General features: G+C 48.0%; 1 protein-coding gene across 2 annotated transcripts in view; it reads left to right on the plus strand.

Annotated features, from left to right (window-relative positions):
- Positions 1 to 2,645: 2,645 nt before the first annotated feature.
- SRP68 (signal recognition particle 68) overlaps positions 2,646 to 24,062 on the plus strand; it is a 280,497-nt gene continuing 259,080 nt past the window's right edge. The window contains exon 1 of one of the 2 annotated variants that reach the window (XM_086930712.1): positions 2,646 to 2,790. In XM_086930712.1, coding sequence (XP_086786838.1) covers positions 2,661 to 2,790 — 130 coding nt within the window. In that variant the 5' untranslated portion in view covers positions 2,646 to 2,660. The remainder of the gene's footprint in view (positions 2,791 to 24,062) is intronic. The other variant, XM_086930713.1, reaches the window with a different exon arrangement.

The raw sequence follows: 24,062 nt of genomic DNA on the forward strand, positions 1-24,062 counted from the left end.
CGTGTGTGTCACGACAGGAGGCCATTTCACGGCTCTCGCACTATGACTTTTCACGCTGCCTCCAGCGAATCCACTACGTGCCATGTCACATTTCATAACTTCGGGCCATTGGTTGTGTTTACCGTTTATATAGCAACGTCCCTCGCAACCATTACTCGTTGCTGGCTTTTCCTGTTTAGTTTTACGCTGATGCGCACATCTTATTTGCAATTTAAAGGGCTCATTGTGCAATTCTACATGATTTCGCCGATGCATGTGGCTTTATCGACCCATCTGTTGTTGATCACAACCATTACTCCATGGTGGGATTTCCTTGATTAGTGTTCAGCTGATGCGCACGATTTATGTACACTTTAAAGTGGCGCATCATATGGTTTTACATGATTGTGCTGACAATGTCTATTTTATTTTTTACACTGTTCCTTGTCGTATTCGCAGTTTTGTATTATTTCGCCGATGCACGCGGCTTTATCATCCCACGTGGCAACGATGTTTATTGCACTTTTCACAATGTAAAGAGTGCTTCAAACAAACTTTCTCCATCTCGCGGAAGCGCACAGCTTTATTATTTTTTTTCGTAGCACTAATTTATTTAAATTTTATCCAATTAGCTTGGCTTTCTTAATATTCGTGTGCATTGCACATTTATTCTCATCTTTATTCACATCTACCTGTTCATTTCATTTTGCTGGGGTTTGCATATATTTCTCTGGGTTAAAAACTTGTTTTTATTAGGTGTTATTAAGGAACATGCAATCTGTAAATCCTCCTCCTTCGTTTTTAGGTCACCCTCACACCCCCTCACCCTCCCAACCCTCTCACCCTCACACACCATCTCGCCCTCACCCTCACACCCCCACACTCACCCTCACTCACTCACCCTCATACACCCTCATCAGCATAGCATAACAAAACATAGCATGGCATAACAAAAAAAGCATAGGATACACAACCCTCTCACCCTAACACACTCACCCTCACTCACCCACCCACCCACCCTCACCCACCCACCCTCACTCACCCACCCTCACCAGCATAGCATAACAAAACATAGCATAGCATAACAAAACAAAGCATAGGATAGGAAAACATAGCATAGCATAACAAAGCATAACATAACAAAACACAACAAACATACCATAGCATAACAAAACATAGCATAACAAAACAAAGCGTAGCAAAACAAAACATAGAATAGTATTACAAAGCATAGCATAGCAAAACAAAACATAACAAAACATAGCATAACAAAACATAGCATAACAAAACATAGCATAACAAAACATAGCATAACAAAACAAACCATAGCATACATAACAAAACATAGCATAGCATAGCATAACAAAACACAACAAAGCATAACAAAACACATAATAACAAGGCAAAACACAAAGCATAGGATAGCAAAACAAAACATAGCATAGAATAACAAAACATAGCATAACATAAAACATAACATAACAAAACATAGCATAACAAAACACAACAAAACAGCATAGCTTAACAAAACAAAACATAGCATGGCTGAACAAAACATAATAACATAGAAAAACACAACGTAGCATACCAACACAACAAAACATAGCATAGCATAGCAAAACAAAGCATAGCATAATAAAACACAACAAAACATAGCATAGCATAACAAAGCAGAGCAAAACATAGCATAGCATAGCAAACCATAGCATAGCATACCAAAACAGCATAGCATAACAAAACAAAACATAGGATAGCAAAACAAAACATAGAATAGCATACAGCATCACTCAGCACCACCACAACATCACTGAGCTCCACTACAGCATCAAGCTGTGCAACCATTCAACAACAACTGGTTCAAATATGTTATCTCAATGTTTCAAGCTTTATTACAAATGTAACAAAAAGATGTTAATATTTGACATATGTTCTTGGATTTTCGTCACAATAAAATACACTGAACATAATCTTCACAAATGTTATTTACAAAAGTTTAAGCTATTGCCATTATAAATTACAATAACTTTTATTTAAGTATTAATTATTAAAAAACATTGTTATTTGTAATATCAATACATGTAAGTCACGTAAATACAACACATATTGCATTACAAATGCTATAGGTGTCACATTTGCGAGAGTTATAACTATTGGCATTGTAAATGACAAAGCTATTAATTTCGCAATTTTCAAAAACAAAACCTAAATAAAAAATGTGTCATTTACAATACCAATAGCTCTAGCTTTTCTAATACGAGACCTATTGCATTGCAAATGCATGTTTTTGCTAGTATGGTTGCTACTGAAAAAGCAGGAAAGAATCACAATAGGATCTCCTGATCTTGGCATAAAAATAAATTCACTTTTCCTAAATGCCTCTCTTAAGTATAGTGCCAAACATTGGCAAACATTCAAAATAAACAGATCGGTGCTTCTCTTTCATCTATAAGTATACACTAAGAAGTGTACAAATAAAAACTCACACTTTGATAATAAACAAAGTCACCTCTCTAAAGCATTGCTGTATTGTACTGCACGGTTAACCTTACAAGTCACAACAAACCGCGTCCGTGCATCCTCCATGGTGGCCGCCATGTCTACTCTCAATAACCCGTCACCACCTTATTGGGAATGTGCTTCCGGTGCTTCTCTGCCCACGTGTCTCTATTGTCAATCCCGAGATGCAGCGCGCAGAGCGGAAGCTGACGGAGCAGCGGCTTGGGCTCATGGAGGAGAATAAGGAGAACGAGCGGCCGGCGGGGCCCCAAGGGTCCGGGAAAGGGGCTCCCCGGGACGGACTGGGGCTGGAGAGTATCCTGAAGGGTAGACTTCGTATTTCTAAGTTAAAGCCGCGAGTTAAAACCCTGCAGAGGCGTGCTGTATGGATGTGCTGGTGTTGGAAAGAGCAGGAGAGCGTAATCTGGGAGCAAAGAAACCAAGGCAGAATGATAAACTGCCGCCCTGGGTGCCAAAAAATGAAGCATATGGTGGCGAGGAGGCTACCACGGGAAGCACATAACAAGAGATGGTGGAGCAGTAAGGTTGTCACCGGTGAACCTTACAGAAGCCATAGTGTTAGGGACAGGACACGGCGGCTCGAATACCGGTGCTTTCTGGCAAGCTGTTGTCATGCTGTTTAGGAGACATCTGATACTTGTGGGAAAAGTTTGTCACAAGACCATTTCTGAGGCGCTGTCAGATGTGATGGGATCCATTTGGAGGCAAAGGTGGTCACTTGTGAAAGTTTGTATTATGTTGAGGAGCTGTCGCTGGCCGAGTGATTCACCCTCTGTGGAGTGGGAGATTCGGCTGTCAGCTTTCACTGACAACAGGCATCCACTGACAACAGGCTTCCACTAACCGGTTGATCTTTTGAAAAGTGGGTGTCACTGTTAAAACGATGTACTAGTGAGATACTATAATTGCCAAAGGTACCCAATATTTTAGAATTGCCACTGGTGGATAGTCGTACTGGGGCGGTTGTCACCAGTGAACGCATCCACTGGTAAGAAGTTTTCATACTCAAGCGGGTGCTCGTGTGGGTAGACATTGATAAGTGATTTCTTTAGGTAGCTGTGATCGCTAACGAGGCGCTGTGGCTTGTTTAACTCATCCACTCAGGAGAATTCTTTTATCACCGTGCCCGCTGGGTATGAGCTAGTAATGCCTAATCGGAGAATCCACTGCTCCGCTTGGTTAAAGCTGTCACGCCGGTGGTCCCCCTTGAGTAAAACAGAGTAATTGTATTCCCTGCGTTGATGCCTGAACCTGTCGGGCATTGTGCCTAATGGCTTACCCCTTCGCCTTTGTTTTTTTAAGGGACTCAGCATTATCGTTTGAAACGGACACACTGGTAAGACCGTGCTGACACACCAGAGTGAAACATTACTTAGTGCCCTACATCTACACTCAATCATGTAACAGTCACTTGTAACATCAGGTGATGTCTTTAAACCGTGCTTTTCGTTTGGGATCTTAGAGTTAACTGTTTCATTTGCCTGGTCACAAAATGGAACGACTTTTCAGTGGGGTATTGTTTTTTTATTTTCAGGAAAGGATTATCTTTGTAACCTCCTGCATTCTTTTGTACTGGTCTTGACGCACGACATTTAACTGTTTTGGGAGGGGTGCATGGAGCAATTTGGGCGGCCTTATGTCGGTAGCAATCATTTATAACGGATATCTGCTCTAGTACATCTTATTCCAAACTGAATGCCAAATACTTGGCTGTGTATTGCTTTTGTGTTTTTCTGTCTGTAAATACAGTCTGATGCTGTGTTCCTTAGGCAGATGTCCTCCACATCTTTGACGTTTGCATACTTCGGCAGGCTCCAGGTTTAACGTTTGTTATGACGCACCTCTTGGAAATTAGTACCTTCCAATGTTGTGTATGTGTAATGCAGGTGTGTGTGTGTGTGTGTCTAGCCCTCTATGGTTCACTATTAAATTGAAAAAAAAACAGGTCTTCAGTTTCTTGCGTAATTCAAGAAGAGGAGAGAAGCCTCTGTTGTTGATTCAGAAGCTGTTCCATGCTTTAGAAGTGATGTAAGAGAATATGTGCGAGTAGGAGTCTTGCAGGGGGGTGTGTCTGGGTGGTTGGTGTAAGGAGCTAGACTGTTTTGGTTGGTGGGGTCTAAGTTGGGGTCTAAGTTGTGTAGTGCCTTGAATGTGTGTGAGGAGTTTGAAATGAGCATGTTTGCGTATCAGAAGCCAGTGGCGCTCTCCTTTAGGTGTGATGTGAGTTCTGTATGTTTAACAACAAGGGGTGGTGATGGACAGAGTTTCTGAATTAAGTAGAATACTCTCACCCAGTCAAGAGATCAGGGCTAGACTGATTTGCATATAGCCAGGTTCAGAGCTGGGATGGTGCAGTGAGATAAATAACGGTGATGGATCAAGCCCTGATCTTTGGACTGGGTAAGAGTGGTCTGCCTAATTCAGACACTGATCATCACCACCCCCCTTTTCTGAATCGAGTGAGTTCTGTATGGGCGGTTGAGGATGAGTCAGGCTGCAGAGTTCTGGATGGTGTGTAGTCTTTTAGTGAGTTGCTTGATGATCCCGGCATAGAGGGTGTTCCCATAGTCCAACTTACTGGTGATTAGAACATGAGTGACAGTTTTTAGGTCTTTCTTTGACTGTCCATGCGGTCTCTCTTGAGACATGCTGTACCTACTCTACTGTATGGGCTTTTAGCACGCCCAACCTTTTTCTTCCGTTCCTTCATGTACCTTTTGAAATTCCTTTGTTTTAGTTTTGGAATAGTTTACATTTGTCCCTCTTTTTGCTGCTTTGGTCACACCCTTGAGTCTGGCCCTGTTACATGGATCACTTCACTATCTGCCATTTATGGTAGTTTCGGCGCACAACGTTTTCTCTTGTCTTGGCTTGTTTGGCTTTCTAAACATGCTCAGCCAAGGGCTGCAAATCATGTCCTTATTTACCACAGTCTTTGATTTCACAAGCACGTTTTCAGCCCGAGGCTATGTTTTTCATCCTATAACATTTTTGGTTTCATTAGCTCAAATGTCCAAACATTAAATAATAACTTAATGGAAGTATTCTTCAAGAAGAAGATCTACAGTAGGATCAATCTATTTAGATTGTACTTTTGGCAGTGATTATTTAGATATGAATGATTAAAGAGGTAAACGTGCTGTTGTTGCTCCATTTTATGAAAATGGAAGCAGCTTTAAGTTGCATACTTTCAACTTTTGATGCATTTTTAAGGTTTCAATCATTGGTGAAATAAAAAAATATCAAGGGCTTTCTCTTCTTGCTCTCCAAACGCGGCATGGAATGTGAGGTTACTTAACAATATATCCTGCAAGTAAACAGTGCAACACCACATCAGCAACGCCTATGCACCACCACTTCGCCGCCAGTCAATGTCACTCGCCACCGTTCAGCAGCACCACCTCAGCCCCATCGCACCACCACCTCAGCCCCATCGCAGCACCACCTCAGCCTCATCGCAGCACCACCTCAGCCCCATTGCACCGCCCCAGCACAGCACCACCTCAGCATCAGCGCATCACCATCACAGCATCACTCAACACCAGCACAGCACCAACACCTCATCAGTGCACAGCCACCAGCGCCCAAACGCCGCTCAACATCAGTGCAGCACCATCACAGCATCACTCAACACCAGCACAGCACCAACACCTCATCAGTGCACAGCCACCAGCGCCCAACAGCCGCTCAACATCAGTGCAGCACCATCTCTGCATCAGATCAGCACAGCACCACCTCTGCATTAGTGCACCAACGCAGCCCCATCTCCACAGCAACTAAGCCCCCTTCAGTATCACTCAGTACCATCTCAGCATCAGAACCGCACCACCTCCTCATCAGTGCGCCACCGCCAGTGCCCTACCACCTCAGCACCAGCGCAGCTCAACATCCGCACAGCACCATCTCTGTATCAGATCACTGCGCCACCTCCTTACTAGTGCACCACCAGTGCTGCCCCACCTTGGCATCAGCACAGCACCACCTCTGCATCACTACACAGCATCACTCAACGCCATCTGAGCACCACGCCACCACTTCAGCACCACCTCAGCATCACTTCCGCACCACCTGAGCACCACGTCCGCATCAGCACCATTTCAGCATCAGCACAGTACCACCTCATCAGTGCAGCACCAGCGCAGCACCGCCTCAGCACCAATGCTGTTCTACCTCAGCATTTATTCATTTATTTATTTGAAGAATTTTATATAGTGCTGGCTAGACCCGGAGGTATCAGAGCGCTTTACATGAGGATCAGTGTGTTACAGGTTACACATCAGCGCAGCACCAGCTCAGTACCACCTGAGCACCAACATCACTCAGCACCACCACTGCCTCACAAGCGCAGCGTCTCCTCAACACAGCACCAGGTCTGCGTCCGTGTACCACCAAGAGCCGATCACCAACGCAGCCCCACCACAGCATCAGCACAGTAGTACTCAGCACTAGCGCAGCACCACCTCGTCATCAACACAGAACCACTTCAGCATTAGTGCAGCACCACCTCAGAACCAGTGCAGCACCAACTCAGCACCACCTCAGCATCCCTCAGCACCATCTCAACATCACTCAGCACCACCTGAGCACCACCTCCGCAAAGCACACCAACACCGTAGCACCAATGCAGCTCCACCTGAGTATCAACACAGCAACCCTTGAGCATCAGTACAGCAACTCCTTATCACAGCACCACCTAAGCATTAGAACAGCACCATCTCAGCATAGCACCCCCTCTTCATCAGTGCATCACCACTTTGGCATCAGCGCCGCACCAGCACAGCATCGCCTCCTCATCAGTGTACCACCACCAGCTTAGCACCAGCGCAGCATGATCACCTAAGTATCTCACCACACAGCATCACTAAGCATCAGCACAGCACCATTGCAGCACCACCTCTTCAGTGCACTTCCACCAGTGCAGAAGCGCATCAACGTAGCACCACCTCAACATCAGCACAGCGCCACTTTCGCATCAGGGCAGCGCCACTTTCGCATCAGGGCAGCCCGGCACCACCTCGGCTCCGTCAGCCCGGCACCATCTCGGCTCCGTCAGCGTACCTTCACCTTAGCAGCAATACAGCACAAACGCAGCATCGGTACATCACCTCAGCATAGCACCAACTCAGCATCATTCAGCACCATCTGAGCGCTTGCTTAGCACCCTCTGTGCACCAATACAACACCACCACCTCAGCAACACTCGGTACTACCTCCGCATCAGATCACCACTACCTACGCATCAGTGCATCTTCATCATCACAGCCCCACCTCACCTTCTTATTTATGAAATTTATTAAGCGCGCTGAGGACAGCAACGTCAGAGACTATAAGTAGATAGTAGCTGGAGAACAGCCATGTCTTCAGTTTGCATCTGAACTGAGATTCTGATTCAATCAGTCGGAGGTTTAATCGAAGGGAATTCCATAGCTTTGCAGTGACCACCGCAAAAGCTCTGCCTCCTTTTCTTGATCGATGGAAGCAGGGGGGGGGTAGCAACCGGTGTAGGAGGTACGCTGGAGCTCCCACGTATAGGCTATTAAAATAGTCCAGATGGGAGGTAATGAGGGCATGTCTTCATAGAATCCATGGGCAGGAAGGGAAAATCTTTTTTTTATCATGTGCAATTTGCCAAAGCAGGCAGAGGTGACTTTATGGATTTGGGTTTTGCATGAAAACTCGTCAATTTGAAAGCGCAGATTTCGAGCAGCTTTAACAGGAGACGTGGAGGGTTCAGCTCGGATGGCCACCACATAGATGGCAGCAATGGAGATTTTTGGTTGAAGAACGTGGAGTGGCGTGGCTCACTGGTTAGAGGCGGCAGACCCGGAAGCAGAAAACGGCCTGGGACCAGGGTTCAATTCCGGACGCGGCTGGGTCGTGGACCAAGGTCAGCGGACTCGATAATTCTCGCCTCGGTGCCTACTCTATCCAGGGATCACACTCTGCAACTCTGGGCATAAGCTTGCCTCATCTCTACAACGGCCCCACACATTCGCCGGGGATGCCTGGTTTCACCTTGGAGATACCCAGTAGGGACCATATCACAGGCATAGCCAGGACGGGTTGCCAGCGGTCTACAGCGCCACGACGCCTCAGGGCAGCAGTGCGCTTTACAAGACCACATACATTACATTACATTACAAGAACAGCACCTTGGTTTTGTCGGTGTTTAACTTCAGGGTATTAGAAGTCATCCATGATACAATGTTAGAGAGGCAAGCTTTGAGATTAGAGAGTCCATTGTCAGAGTGGTCTCTGAAAGAAAACATTAGCTGTGTATCATCAGCATAGTAAACCACTCTGACTCCATAGACCTCTACTACCTTCGCCAAAGGTGACAGATAAACATTAAAGAAAAGGGGGCTGAGAGCCGACCCCTGAGGGACTCCACAACTAAGTTTTTTTTTTTTATCTTTGGACAGATAGAACGCAACAGGTGTGGTGTCGACCCTTTCAGTTAGGAATGATTTTATCCAGGCCAATGGAGTGTCTCGTATCCCTATATTATGGAGTCTATCCAGCAGTATGGAGTGAGAGATGGTATCGTAAGCCGCGGACAGATCGAGGCGCACCAACATGGCTACCTCGCCTCTGTCCACGCTCTCCCTAATTGTCTCTGTAACCTCTAATAGCGCTGTCTCCGTACTATACCCGGATCTAAATCCGGATTGCGAATCATGGAGGAGATTTCTGGACTCCAAATAGTCGGCCAGCTGTTCTTGCACAACTTTTTCCAATATCTTGGCTGGTTTTGGGAGGAGCGATATGGGCTGATAATTACTGTATACTGACGGATCAGCCTCTGCCTTTTTTAGGTTTTGACTAGCGATGCATGCGTACGAAGTACGCATGTGCTAGGAAAAAACCTAATGAATATGGTATGGGGCCTGGGAATCCGCCCCCGTCTTTCATTGGCTAGCTCCATAAATGGAGGCTAGCCATTGAAAGACTTCTCTGTCCGTCAATCCCGGACCAGATTCGGGGGCGTTCCCGAGAATTTCTGGCTTTTGGCGACGTCAGCCGAAAGCCTGTCCTCTGGAACGCCCCCGAATCTGGTCCGGCATTAGAAACACCGGAAAAAGATGTCCGGCCCGCCGCCTGGTTGTGGGCGGGGCCGGGAGGACGTGGTTTCGCTTCCCCCTTCCTTGGGGAAGCCATTTCCTGCCTTGCCGGTCTCCCGTGTTGTGAGGGAGACCGGAGATGCTGCCCGCAGCGAGATCCGGCCCGAAGGAAGCAGCCGTGTGCCTCCAGCCAGGGCCGCGCTGGGATTGGCCCAGCCGGCCGAGCCTCCGCCACGTCATCCGGTTAGGATTAGGTCAGCCGTTGTTTTCTTTCCCTGCCGTGGTCTTTTTCCCACCCCCCTCCCACTGTCCGTGTTTGTTCCTGCCCTCCTCCCGCTGATTAGGTTGGCCGTTTTCTTTCCCTGCCGTGGTCTTTTTCCCGCCCCCCTCCCACTCTCCGTGTTTGTTCCCGCCCTCCTCCCGCTGATTAGGTTGGCCGTTTTCTTTCCCTGCCGTGGTCTTTTTCCCGCCCCCCTCCCACTCTCCGTGTTTGTTCCCGCCCTCCTCCCGCTGATTAGGTTGGCCGTTTTCTTTCCCTGCCGTGTCTTTCCCCCCCCCCTCCCACTCTCCGTGTTTGTTCCCGCCCTCCTCCCGCTGATTAGGTTGGCCGTTTTCTTTCCCTGCCGTGGTCTTTTTCCCCGCCCCCCTCCCACTCTCCGTGTTTGCTCCCGCCCTCCTCCCGCTGATTAGGTTGGCCGTTTTCTTTCCCTGCCGTGTCTTTCCCCCCCCCCCCCCCTCCCACTCTCCGTGTTTGTTCCCGCCCTCCTCTCGCTGATTAGGTCGGCCGTTGTGGTCTTTTTCCGGCCCCCCCCCCCCCCCCCCACCACCAAGCGACACCACGCCCAGAATAGCTAATATCAAAGCGGAAGTAATGGCGTTCGTCTGACCGCAAAAGCACGGACATTGCAGCACATTAATTTTAGTACTATATTATGTTCAGTTATTAGCGCTTCAAATCCTGCTCCAGGTGCTCCAACGCGCTTTACATAGCAACTTTTAGGCGGCACCAATATAGCTAACTCTAACCTCATGTTACTATTGTCCAATGCAATGTGGTCTCTCACTTTACCGTCCTTGGAGGGATGGAAGGCTGAGTGTGCCTTGCATCAGTCACTGCAGAGGACAGCGGCGCGCTGCAGCAGGTGGGTGTTCAGAGTGAAGTAACAGTGACAGCGTTGTCTATGCAGCACTGCTAAAGCCGCACATAATAGGAGCAGGCGAGGCGAAGCGTGATAGCGTTACCTGGTTGAGGCTGAAGTCCAGGTTGTTCGGCTGCCCCAGCAGCCGTGGGAATGCCAGTCTCTGCTGCATGTCCTCCAGGGCCACGCTCTGCCCTAGGGCCAGAAAAAGCAAAAGACATGCCGCGTAGATCCTGACGTGCACCGGCCTTGGGATCCCCATCCTCACCTCTGACAGCTTGAATATTCTCAAACCTCGTCCCTGCGCCCCGAGCCCCGCTCTTATACAGGTGCCCCTGACTCAGAGGGGGCCGCCGGCTCCGCTGGGCTCTGCGCCCTTCCCGCCTCACGCTGAGTCAGACCGCCTCACTGAACCAGGCACGGCCGGAGTGATAGCGCTCGCTGTAATCCAGTGTGCCGAAGGTAGGGCATCCGAGGTGTGACTGGCAGGCATCCCTCACCCCACCCTGGAAGCCAGACGGCCCGAGGAGTAAATCACAAACTGAGTAATGCGGCGAGTGCGTTCAGTCTGTTAGAGGTGCGACGGCTTCCTTCCTCTCCGCCGCATATTTGCATCTGAGAGCCGGTGCTGGCTCCCTGTAAGCCCTTGCACGCGGCCACCGAGGGCTGCTCAGTCAGAACTTGATTTGTGGTTATAGGAGAGTAGGTTCACCGCCTCGGCGCCTCCTGAGAATTACCCAAGGCCCTTGCCTCGGAGCGGTGCTCATGCGAGGGGCCGCTATCTCAGTGGGTTTCCACCACTTCGCTGGTTGCGAGGCATTGAATGACCGCTCTCTCGGCATGACCGGGAGAAGGCAGCCATCCCATGGATGCTGATTGCTACCCCCATGTAATTTTTCCAAGGTGTTAACTGCCTTTACAGTACTGGCACACTGCGTTTACACAGGCAGGTATGTGGTCCCTTGCAGGCCCCATCACTGCGTTTGCAGTTAGTCACACAAGAAATCCTAGTTGGATTAATGCACAGAAACAAACGGGCGAGTTGTACAACATACGCTGTCCAAAGACAGCCCTGCATTACAACCTGACTAATCTGTAGTGATATGGAGTGCAGCTGGTTCACTACCCCTCGAAGTATCGGTGCCTTCTGAACCGGCTGTAGTATTGTGCGTTTGTGTAAGTGTCTGTGTTCCCGTGTATGTGAATGTTCGTAATTGTGTGTGTATGCGTAGTTGTATAGGTGTATGTATGTTGATTCAAGTGTGTGGGTTTTGATTCCCGTGTGTAGTTTTGTGCATGCGTACTTGCGTAGTTGTGTGTGTATAGTTGTATAGTTGTGTAGGTGCATGTATGTTGATTCCGCGTGTGGTTTTCGTGTCTTCGTAGTTGTGAGTGTATAGTTGTGCGTGTGTGTATAGGTGCATGTATGTATGTTGACTTGATTCCCGTGTGTAGGTTTTGCACCTACGTAGTTGTGTTCGTATAGTTCTGTAGGTGCATGTATGTTGATTCGGCGAGTAGTTTTTGTGTCTGCGTAGTTGTGTATATGTGGCTGGTTTTTTAAAACTTTTTTCCAAGCGGTGGTAAGCACAGAAGGCAGCTTCATGGCCCCTTCAGTACCCACGGAAATGAGGGCATTAGCGGGCTGTAGAGTGAGGGAGGTTGTTGATGGTTTTCGCTGACGGATGAAGATTGAGGGTTTTTTCAGGCTAGGGCAGAACCACTTTCAGGAGCAGGGCATCGCGTTCCCTTTGCTGGCAGAGGTGTACATTATGCTGTTCGCCGTCTACCTTAATCATACAAAGACAGCCCCGACAGAGCTTTAATGTGGAATGTAGGTAAATACTTTCCCGCTGTCTTTTTCCCGCCCCCCTCCCGCTGTCCGTCTCTGTTTCCGCCCTCCTCCCGCTGATTAGGTCGGCCGGTGTATTCTTTCCCTGCCGTGGTCTTTTTCCCGCCCCCCTCCCGCTGTCCGTGTTTGTTCCCGCCCTCCTCCCGCTGATTAGGTCGGCCGGAGACTGGCTACTGGAGGACGTCGGGAGAGGTTGTGTGTACATTTATGGTGTGGATCCGGTGCCATCAACCTCCTCAGACTTGCGTCTGGTTCTTTGCACTGTGGATACCTCTGCTTCGGAGATCTGTGCTGGTGAAGGCAAGGAAAGCATCAACATGCAGCAACATGGAGGCCTGGTCAGGTAAGCCCTCGGTCACTCTTTGGAGCAGTGCTTTGGGTGACCTGCAAGGAATCCTATCCAAGAGGCATGGCCTATGTAATTAAGGGTGGCTTAAAACATGTAAACTAATATTGTAGGCCTCACCCATCATGTGACATGACCTGACCAGTATTTAGGTACCTGTGTGCGTTTCCTGTTATTCCTTCCAGACATAGAACACAACAATAGGAGTCTGCCTAAAGCCGAATCTCTATGCTTTGACAAGGTACCTGCATGGGTCGTGATACACATATCACCAGAATGACATGTCAGTCGTGTCATCACACTTATTGTTTTGTAACCATATTGCACAGCATTGAGGGGAAATTACACCACTGTACGGCATTACAAAAAGCCAGTGACCAAGCTGATGGATCTCAGTCACAGAGCCGAGGCATATTGATTTTGCCAGTGCTTAAGAGCTGCAAATATACATTATGTACTAGCTTAAGTGATTATCAAGAGTTAAAAATACAATAGATGCTGCAAATATGGTGATCTTTGAGTTGCATTGAATATATTGTTGCACAAAAGTAAACAGTTATTTGTACATTCCAATAGTGGGTGATTCAAGTTTTGAGATTTTTTTTAACTTCAAGAAATTCAGTTGACTCCGGGTCAGGGCCACTTGGACTACGTGATAATTGTAGTGAATGTGCGCAGACCTGCGGATCCTACTGTACAATAGTAGTTTGTAAAGCAAATTCTTTGACCCACTGCTTGATCTGATGTCTGTCTAAAACGAAGTTTTTGTTTATTTATTTGTTGCATCCATACTGCCAAAATCTTTCATTAACCCCTTAAGTGCTGCCTCGGTGCATTGGCCGACGGCAGCACTACCTCCCCAGTGCTGCGCACGACCATTGGACGTCCATTCAGCACTAGTTCCAATGGACAGCGCAGCACTGGGGAGGAATGTTTAATAGCAGCTATGAGGTTAAAATGTTTGTAATTAGTGGCAATAAGCCCTTTGTGTTTGAGGCACACATGTTCCTGTGGCTGCTCTGGTGCATTCTTTTAGAGGCTACTCGTGTTCCTCTGCCTGCTCTGCTGTCTTGTAAGACTGCTGCATTGTTTTTTGATGCCACACATGCTGCTCTGCCGTCTTATAAGCCTGGTGCATTGTTTTTTGAGGCTACACATGTTCCTCTGGCTTCTCTGTCCTCTCCCTGCCTGTTGTCGTGTCCCGGTGGCAGCAGGCAGCAGGCAAGAGCGTGCACTGCGTCCCCGGAGTAACAGCCCCAAAGCAAGCAAGAAGTACGCCCCCCTCCCACCAATCCCTGTTAGGTAGTGGAAACTGTCCAAACTGGGGTGCAGACAGCCCCTCTCACCTTTCGGCCTGGTACCACTGAACCAGCCGCACTACTTCCCTACTGACCGTTCTCCACTTCAGCCCCGTCTAAATTACAATTCCTGCTTGTGACCCTTTTGCCTGCTTGTGCTTGTTTTCGTGACCCTGTTGCCTGCTTGCGCCTCCGTGTGCCCCTGTTGCCTGCTTGCGCCTCTGTGTGCCCCTGTTGCCTGCTTGCGCCTCCGTGTGCCCCTGTTGCCTGCTTGTGCCTCCGTGTGCCCCTGTTGCCTGCTTGTGCCTCCGTTTTCGTGCCACTGTTGCCTGCTTGTGCCTCCGTTTTCGTGCCCCTGTCGCCTGCTTGTGCCTCAGTTTTCGTGCCCCTGTTGCCTGCTTGTGCCTCAGTTTTTGTGCCCCTGTTGCCTGCTTGTGCCTCAGTTTTCGTGCCCCTGTTGCCTGCTTGTGCCTCAGTTTTTGTGCCCCTGTTGCCTGCTTGTACCTCTGTGTGCCCCTGTTGCCTGCTTGTACCTCTGTGTGCCCCTGTTGCCTGCTTGTACCTCTGTGTGCCCCTGTTGCCTGCTTGTGCCTCCGTGTGCCCCTGTTGCCTGCTTGTGCCTCCGTGTGCCCCTGTTGCCTGCTTGTGCCTCCGTTTTCGTGCCCCTGTTGCCTGCTTGTGCCTCAGTTTTCGTGCCCCTGTCGCCTGCTTGTGCCTCAGTTTTCGTGCCCCTGTTGCCTGCTTGTGCCTCAGTTTTTGTGCCCCTGTTGCCTGCTTGTGCCTCAGTTTTCGTGCCCCTGTTGCCTGCTTGTGCCTCAGTTTTCGTGCCCCTGTTGCCTGCTTGTACCTCTGTGTGCCCCTGTTGCCTGCTTGTGCCTCCGTGTGCCCCTGTTGCCTGCTTGTGCCTCCGTGTGCCCCTGTTGCCTGCTTGTGCCTCCGTTTTGGTGCCCCTGCGCCTGCTTGTGCCTCAGTTTTCGTGCCCCTGTTGCCTGCTTGTGCCTCAGTTTTTGTGCCCCTGTTGCCTGCTTGTGCCTCAGTTCTTGTGCCCCTGTTGCCTGCTTGTGCCTCAGTTTTCGTGCCCCTGTTGCCTGCTTGTGCCTCAGTTTTCGTGCCCCTGTTGCCTGCTTGTGCCTCCGTGTGCCCCTGTTGCCTGCTTGTGCCTCCGTGTGCCCCTGTTGCCTGCTTGTGCCTCCGTTTTTGTGCCCCTGTTGCCTGCTTGTGCTTCCGTGTGCCCCTGTTGCCTGCTTGTGTCTCTGTGTGCCCCTGTTGCCTGCTTGTGCTGTGTGGGTGTGTGTGGAAGGCTCTGTGTGGGTGTGTGGGGGGCTTTGTGTGGCTGTGTGTGTGAGGGGCTTTGTGTGGCTGTGTGTGTGTGGGGGGGCTCTTTGTGGCTGTGTGTGTGGGGGGCTGTGTGTGTGGGGGGCTCTGTGTGTGTTTGTGTGTGTCATTTGCGAGAGATAAAGCTAGTGGCATTGTAAATGACAATGCCATTTATTTATGTTAAAAAAACATAAATAAAAATAATGTCAAGAGCAATGCCAATAGCTCTAACTTTAACAAAGGCAAAACCATTGCATTGTAAATGCTTGTTTTAGAATGGGATCAGCATGGCCTGTTTCCAAACTGTAGGGAAGTGGCCAGAGGAAAGGGAGGAATTCCAGATTGCAATTAGCGGTTGAATGATAACTGGAGCCAGGGTAAATTGATACTTGTATAGCGCACTACTCACCCGCAAGGGTCTCAAGGCGCTTGTAGGAATACCGCTGTGGAACCCGTCCTGGCTTTCCCTGTGAGGCATCCACTCCTGGGCACCCCCAGGGTGGAGGCCAGGCATCCTTAGCGTTGTGGGGGCCATTGTGGAGATTAAGCAAGCTATTGCCCAGAGTTGCAGAGTGGGACTCTATGATTGGAATAGGCACCGAGGCGAGAATTATCAGGTCCGTGGAATTTTGAGCACAAGACCCACCGAGGCTGGGAATTGAACCCTGGTCCCGGGCTAGACCTCTGCATCAGGGTCTGTCGCTCTAACCATTGAGCCACACTTCTCCACTCCAGGGTAGTAAACACCTGGGCGGGAACCGGGTGAAGAGGTGAACATGATTTGCACTACTGCATTTTCAGTAGGGCAGAGTACTGGGGTAGGGTCCCCTCACCGGACCTCTCAATAGGATTAAAGGAGGAGAAAATGTCAATAATTTTATTGTGGAAAAGGTCAGAGAGGCCGTCACAGAGTTCTTGACTGGGTTTTGTAAGGCGAGTAAGGGCTGTTGGTTTAGTGAAGTCCTTCACAATTTGATATAGTGTTTTGGCCGAATTGTCCGCAGCGTTAATTTTGTTGGCAAAATATTCTTTCATGGTGGCCTGTTTGAGTTTGTGGAATTTTTTAAGGCAGCTCTGTATATGACCTTAGCAGGAGGGTCATAGGTGAGTCGCCATAGACGTTCGAGCTTCTTACGTTTGCCTCTTTCTTCACCAGGGTCGGAGAGAACCAGGGGGCGGAGGGTTTTGTTCGGGCCGATGAAAGGGGTTGTAAGCGGGCAATGGTGTCTATAGCTGTGGAAAGGGAAAATTTTAAACTTCTTAACATCGGCGTTCAAGTCGTCCAAAGGTTGCCAATTCAGGTTGGCCAGTGTGGGTTCGAGCGTGTCACAGGTAACTTTATACCACTTTCTCCCAAGGTTCTCTGTCCTACGGTTAGTAGCCGGGGGGGGGGGGTAGTAGTCAGGTTAAAAGGGATTAAAAAGTGGTCCGACCAGGTCAGGGGAAGCAGCGGCAAGATAGTGAGGACAGGCAGATTCGTGAATACAAGGTCCAGGGTGTGACCCGCATTGAGTGGGACTGTGTACTCTCTGGTCCAGGTTTATGCCAGCCAGAGTTTCCACCAGGGACCTCGCTTTTGAACAAGACATGTCATCAACATGTAGGTTGAAATCGCCTAAGATGGTAAAATGGGAGTGTTTCAAGGATAAGTCTGCTAGGGTCACTAATAACTCTGTGAGATAAGAAGGCTGTGTGCCTGGAGGGTTGTAAATCCGTGCTCCTGCAAGGATCAGATGCATTGAGTCTGAAATACTGAAGTACATTGCTTCGATAGGGCCAGTGTTTGCTAGTTTCCTAGAAGTTATCTTCCATTGTGGCCGCAATATTATGGCGATCCCTCCTCCCACTTTTGTGTCTGGCATGACAAAGTGGTAGTCCGGGCCAATCGCCAGGGTAATTTCTGGGTTGGAAGTATCTTTAATCCAGGTCTCGGTCAGGAACATCATGTCCCAGGAATGAGAAGTTGGGGAAAGCCAAATGTCGCCCACGTGCCGTGGGAGAGACCCGCAGTTAAGGAGACAGGCTTTTATCTCTCTAGGCGGTTCTCGGTGTGGCTCCTCATTGCTACATTCTCTAGGGCGAGAGAGAAGGAGCAGTCATTGCACACAAAGTGCTTGGTAAGCAGCCGGGAAGGGCTGCACTTGGTGTTGCCACAACCGGTCTCAGGCCTCAAGCTAATAATTGAGACCTCGACCAGCAGGTTCGCCAAGTTGGAGGGCCACCGGCAGCAAGCCTGGCTCTGGTCGCGGCACAGGCGGGCGCAGACCGGCTTGCCTTTGGCGCGCCCGTCGAAAGTGCTTCTCCTTAAGTGGCTGACGCGCTGACCCCTAACTCCACCCTCCCAGCATCGTGAGTAGCGATTGGCCGCCCTACCCTCCACAGCAAACGGGCAAGCCCGTGGTGGACCGGGGTAGGGGCGGAAGTAGCTGGAGTTACGAGTGAGCAGAGGAGATCAGGCACACAAAAGGTAGGGGCAGGGGTGGAAGTAGCTGGAGTTGCGAGTGAGCAGAGGAGATCAGGCACTCAAAAGGTATTTACACTAAAAGCAATTTTAAAAGTATCAGGGCGAGAGTAAAAAGAAACACAACCTGTAGCAGCTAGCACAACATAGTTCTAGCGGCCGTCCACAGCAAACAGGTAGCAGCCTTGCCTTAAGTGGCTGACGCACTGACCCCTGACTCCACCCTTCCAGCATCATGAGTAGCGATTGGCCGCCATACCCTCCACAGCAAACGGGCAAGCCCGTGGTGGACCGGGGTAGGGGCGGAAGTAGCTGGAGTTACGAGTGAGCAGAGGAGATCAGGCACACAAAAGGTATTTGCACTCAAAGCAATTTTAAAAGTATCAGGGCAAGAGTAAAAAGATCGTGGAAGTGGTTGGTGAGTGAGAAAGGTGAGGTATATAGTTAAAATACCCGTACAGCCAGATTGTTTATTTTAATTGGGCTGGATTCGGGTAGCTTCAATGAGCTCTAATATAAAAGGTAAGTGCGTTTATTGGATTGATTTTAGGAAGTCCAAACGCAATTATTCAGTGCAAAAAAATGGGGGGAGAGGTACTGAATAATTGCGTTTGGACTTCCTAAAATCACCTTACTCACTCACCAACCACTTCCACGATCACTACTGTCACAACCCAAGAAAGAACCTCCTGGTGGAGGGTGCATTTTACAAAAAATAACCCAATGATTATGCACTTACGTGTACTTTAAAAAGCGGGTACCCAGTATATACCGCCATGAGATCAGAACAATAGAACAACGAAAAGACACGTGCATGAGGGTTAACATTTGGGAGACACCCTGTACATCCTGCACACTTGGGTTCTGCAGGACTAGTGATCCTTTCCATTTTTGATTGTTAGTATAAACCTAGGAGACTGAAAGGATCAAAACTCTACTTCCCCCCCCCCCCTCCTTGATTTTTTGTGTTTGCAAGAGTCAAAAGAAACACAACCTGTAGCAGCTAGCGCAACATAGTTCTAGCGCGCGTCCACAGCAAACAGGTTGCAGCCTTGCCTTAAGTGGCTGACGCGCTGACCCCTGACTCCACCCTCCCAGCGTCGTGAGTAGCGATTGGCCGCCCTACCCTACACAGCAACCTTAGCATCAATACAGCACCAACGCAACATCAGCGTATCACCTCAGCACAGCACCAACTCCGCATCACTCAGCACGATATGCGCACTTGCTGAGCACCACCTGAGCATCAGTACAACAGTACCACCTCACCTTGACTTAGCACCACAGCATCATCAGGCGGCACCTCAGCATCGTCTGACGACACCTCAGCATTGCTCGGCACCACCTCAGTCTACCCTCGGAATCTGGCATCTGTTGATTCTCTCCTAGTGTCCACCCACTGCTTCTGTTGTAATTCAGGTACTGTTGACCAACCTCCACTCTTCCGTTTAAGCCCCTCCCCCATAAAAAAAAAAGCAAACAAGCACTAGAACAGGCAGGAAGAAGTTGTCCGCATTGCAAGGACAAAAAAACTAGAAGACATTTTTATGTTCTTTTTTTTAATTTTATTTTTATTGGGTCGTTCAGTTGTACATAATGTCTTCTTGGTTATATATAAGGTAACAAAAATACTTATAACACTTTTTTATTATAATTTTTCAACATGCTGCACAGCAGTCACAATGCCCTACAACATGCTTTAAAGACAATAGCTCTGGCTAAACACTTTGTAAGGTCCCAAAGGCAAGACCTATTGGCTATTTCTCTGCCAGCTGGACGCTATACCGCATTGCAGCCGCATGCAGCTTATTTCCCCATATCCAGAGAATCCTTTACAGCCACGCTTCTAACATAAACAGCATGGAGCTAGACACATTGTTGCGAAGCCGCCTTAAAGAGTATTGGGCACAAAAACGCCCTTGACGGCCCGAATCTGCAATTATCCTCCTTCACCACGCGACTGAAAGGAGAACCTTGACGGGAGTTCGCTTTTTTAAATTCTGAAGACTAACCACTGCATATCGTAGCTCGACTTTAAGTAACTGTCATCACAAATTGATCTTGCCTTCCAGCGTGTTTCTCCACAATCTGACGAGCTGCAATTTATAGAGCCTTTTGCATATTTTCAGGCAATGTCCTTTGAAAAACTAGTAGTGGCCCGTGGTTTTTCTGCTCCTAGGAGAGTTGTATTTTTATCAGCATCCCATTAAAGCAGGATAGGTCCCATTGCCTTTTCGGTTGAATACATCGTATGCGCCCTGAAGATGGTGATACCCTAAAGAATGGGTGTTTCACTGAAACGCGCATCCGGGCTGTGAATTAGTACCCTCCATGAACATACCAGGTTTACTTGTTTTGAAAACTGGTTATTTATGTTGAAAAATCTACCATTGCTTTCGAAACATATCTGTTTGACTATATTTATTCTGAAGGCTCTCTTGTAATGATGCTACATTAATTGTAAAACAAACCTGCGGTTTATTGTATTTTCTAGTTGAGAAAAAAATCTTCATTGTGCGTTGGGTTTTACTGTGAGGGAACTTGGTGCATATTGTGCTTTCCTTGTATTTGTGTTATATTTGTATTTGTAGTTCTGGTGAGGTTGATTGAGTATGAAGGTGATTGCTTTTGAGTGGAAGTTGTGCAATGGGATCTGAGTTTTCCTATATACATTTTTGCAGTGAGGATTTATATGTATTTATTAATGTATCAATATTTTTTTGTATTGAAAAGTAAAAAATAAACTAAGCAATGATTACACTTTTTTGAATGACGTTAATATTTATGATCAATGGTCCTGCATGAGTGGCCAATAAAAATATGACGTTTAGCATACTTTAAATTGATATAGGTAGAGTTTCTTGTTTGTGTATTTAAGATATATTGGCTATGCCAATGCTTGTTCTAATATTGCTTGGATGCCATTTGATGCTCTTCATCAGCGTCATTGTGATGTGGAAGCAGGATGCAGTGACGGTGTTGACTTGTGCCATTATGTCCAGTTTGCTGTCGGTGATTATTCTGAAGTACCTGGCCTGGGTACTGGGTGTTGGTATGGTTCTGAATTCACTGGCCACCAGTTGGAGTCCCATGAGGAGGTGTTCTTGTAGAAGATCACTACTTCTCTCTTGGCAGTGTTGAGTTTGAGACAGTTGGCTTTTATTCAGTTAGCGACTTCGGTTATTCAGGCAGTGAACTGGTTTCTTATGCTGGAGGTGCTATCCAAGAGGTAGAATAAAAGTTGAGTGTCACCTGTATAGGAGAGGATGTGGATGTCATGTAAGCGGATGATGTTGACCAGAGGGACCATATATGCTTTGAAGAGGGTGGGGCTAAGCGATTTAACTTGAGGTGCCCCAAAGATGAGTTTGCAGGCTTCAGAGAAATAAGGTGCCAGGCTGTCAGCTTGCGTTGTATCTGTTAAGAAGGAGCAGATGCAGTGCAGAGTGGGTCTTTGGGTGCCAATCTCGTACAGACGCTTGATGAGGATAGAGTGTCAGACCGTGCTGCGGAGAGGGTCTAGAAGAAAGTGGGCTGGCATGTCTCCTCTGATAAGGATCACATGGATGCCGTCTTTGGCATTGATGAGTGCTATTTCTCTACTGTGGTTCGGCCTGAATCCGGACAGCTTGGGGTTGAGGAGCAGGTGGTTGTTGTGGTGATCGGGGAGGCGTTGGTTGATTTGTTTTTCTAGGACCATTATGGTATGGTATGATGGGTCTGTAGTTGGAAAGCGTGGCTGGTTTAGAGCATGGTTTCTTAAACAGGGCATGACAATAGCATGTTTCCAGGTGTCCAGAAATGTGGCTGAGTTGATGGAGGCGTTGAGGAGGGTTGTAATTGTTTTACAGATTGTAGTAGCCCTTTGGTGAAGGTGTGGCGGGTGCATGGGCCAAATGGAGCCTCCAAGTAGGAGATCTTCATTGTAGCAGTGATTTAGATGGTGGTGAATCTGGACCATAAAGTCAGTGTTCGTTCTTTGACTGTGATGGGAGGTTGAGTTGCAACAGTGATGGGTTCTGGTTGAGGGTCGAAGATGCTGTATAGATAGGTGAGTTTGTTACAGAAGAATTTTTTTTTGGAGGGGGATTTTCAAAAACCTTTATTGGTAGGTCTTACGGTTACACAGCGTCGTGCCTACAACCAGTTTGTGGCCGGCAGCACGATTATCTCTCAAGCATAAGAATCAAACAACGAGGACAGTAAAAGATGAAATTAACACAGCAAGCCGCCTACAACCACAGCGGGCCGGCCGCGTAATAATGAGGAACATAAATAATATAAAATCTGTGTTGGACCATAAGTCAGGGCAATAATAACAGGCAATAAATACCATAGAACATCATACATCAACATATTAGTCTCTTAAGAAGACAGTGCGTGGGAAAAGGCATCTAAGGTGTCTTAGTCAAGTCGTACCGCATAATCTGCCAGTCGATCAATGTTCTGGGCCCCTAGCCCGTGGGTGGAGGTAAATATAGTGGACAGTGAACACGGTACTTATTGGTAACACTACGCATCCTCTCCCCGAGCCTCATCCTGCAAGTAAGATAATAATGGCGACCATATATCCCTGGGTTGAGATGCAATGGGTAAGAGTTCAGTATTCAGTGCAGATTGTTCCGGGCAGAATATCATATCACTAAGCCACTCTTTAAACTGCTCCATCTGCAAGCTATTCGTCTTTTAGCCATCAAAAGTGCCAGTGCCGTATATCGACGGTATGCCAATCGGACATGATTCACATAGCTCAGCAAAGCCATCAGTGGTGCGGCTTCTATACATACATTAGTCATATGATTCAATGCTGTAAAAACCTTACCCCAATAATCGTGTACTGCCGGACAGTTCCAGGCCAGGTGTAAAAAATCAGCTTGCGGTGCCTTACATCTATTTATTTATTTATTTATTTATTGACATTTGTAGAGCGCGGCGAATACCCGTGGGCGTCTCGGCGCTAGTTAAGGGATGGATCAATCTATCAGTCTCTCAGAGTTTATGCTTATGCATGCTAACCGGAGTGCGGTATAGTCTATGAAGATCTTTGTAGTGTATTATCCTCAATCTGCTACTGGCCGAGATTCGTTCCGTTTGCGAGCAACAGTACTCCCATTGCTCCTCCGTTATGGGTTGTCCTAGATCCTCTTCCCATTTGTAGTGAGATGGTGTGACTCCGGCAGTATGTTGAGCACGCGTTGTGCGATAAAGCAAGGATACTAGTCTGGGCTTGCATGGGAAATCTGCGTGTAGAGATCTGATACCTTGCCGCAGGCGAAGGTACAGGAACACATCCATTGGAGTGCCCTGCGCTCCCTGAAACATGGCAGCTGACTCCCGGAACTTCCCATTCTCGTACAGATCTCACCAAGTTTTTAGGGATAGGCGGACTCGTAGTTTATGAAAGAGTGCTTCCTGTAGAAGGGGCATATCTGGATGATAAACTAATGGCAAGAGTGGTGAGTAAGGCATTGGGTTCTCAAATCGACGTGCCGTCTGCTGCCATGCCGTGATCGTGGCATTTACAGTAGTTTGAGTGCGTTCCAGGGCCAGCACAGATGTATATATATAGCGCCCTCTATGGGTATAGGGTGTGCTAACCAATGCTCCGCTGCCAGCTGTGGCATATATTTAGGTTGATGAATACAAAAATATAAATAGTGTGCCTGAGCGCTGAAGTAATATTGTTCGAAATCCGGTATATCAAAACCTCCGATCGAGTAAGGCCTAGTCAGTAAAGTCCACTGTAGTCTAGCTTGCTTACTCCCCCATACCAACTGAATCATCTCAGATCTGAGCATTTTAAACAAAATTGTCTTCCCGGAAAAAAAGGAATATTCAAAAAAGATACAGTAACTGGGGTAGGATCACCATTTTAAATCAATGATGCCCTTCCTGCCATAGACAGCGGGAGCTTCACCCAGCGATCAACCTTATCTGTTATAAGAGTGATGGCCACTCCATAATTGAGCCTCGTGAGTTCTTCCTTATTTCTACTGATCCGAATCCCCAAATAGCGGAGCTCGTCCTCGCACCACTCCAGCGGGTAGTCTAAAGGAAAGCGTGCCACTGAGTAAGTGAAAGGGAAGAGGCAC

Source organism: Lissotriton vulgaris, chromosome 7 (genome assembly GCF_964263255.1).
Source record: "Lissotriton vulgaris chromosome 7, aLisVul1.2, whole genome shotgun sequence".
Classification (NCBI taxonomy): Eukaryota; Metazoa; Chordata; class Amphibia; order Caudata; family Salamandridae; genus Lissotriton; species Lissotriton vulgaris.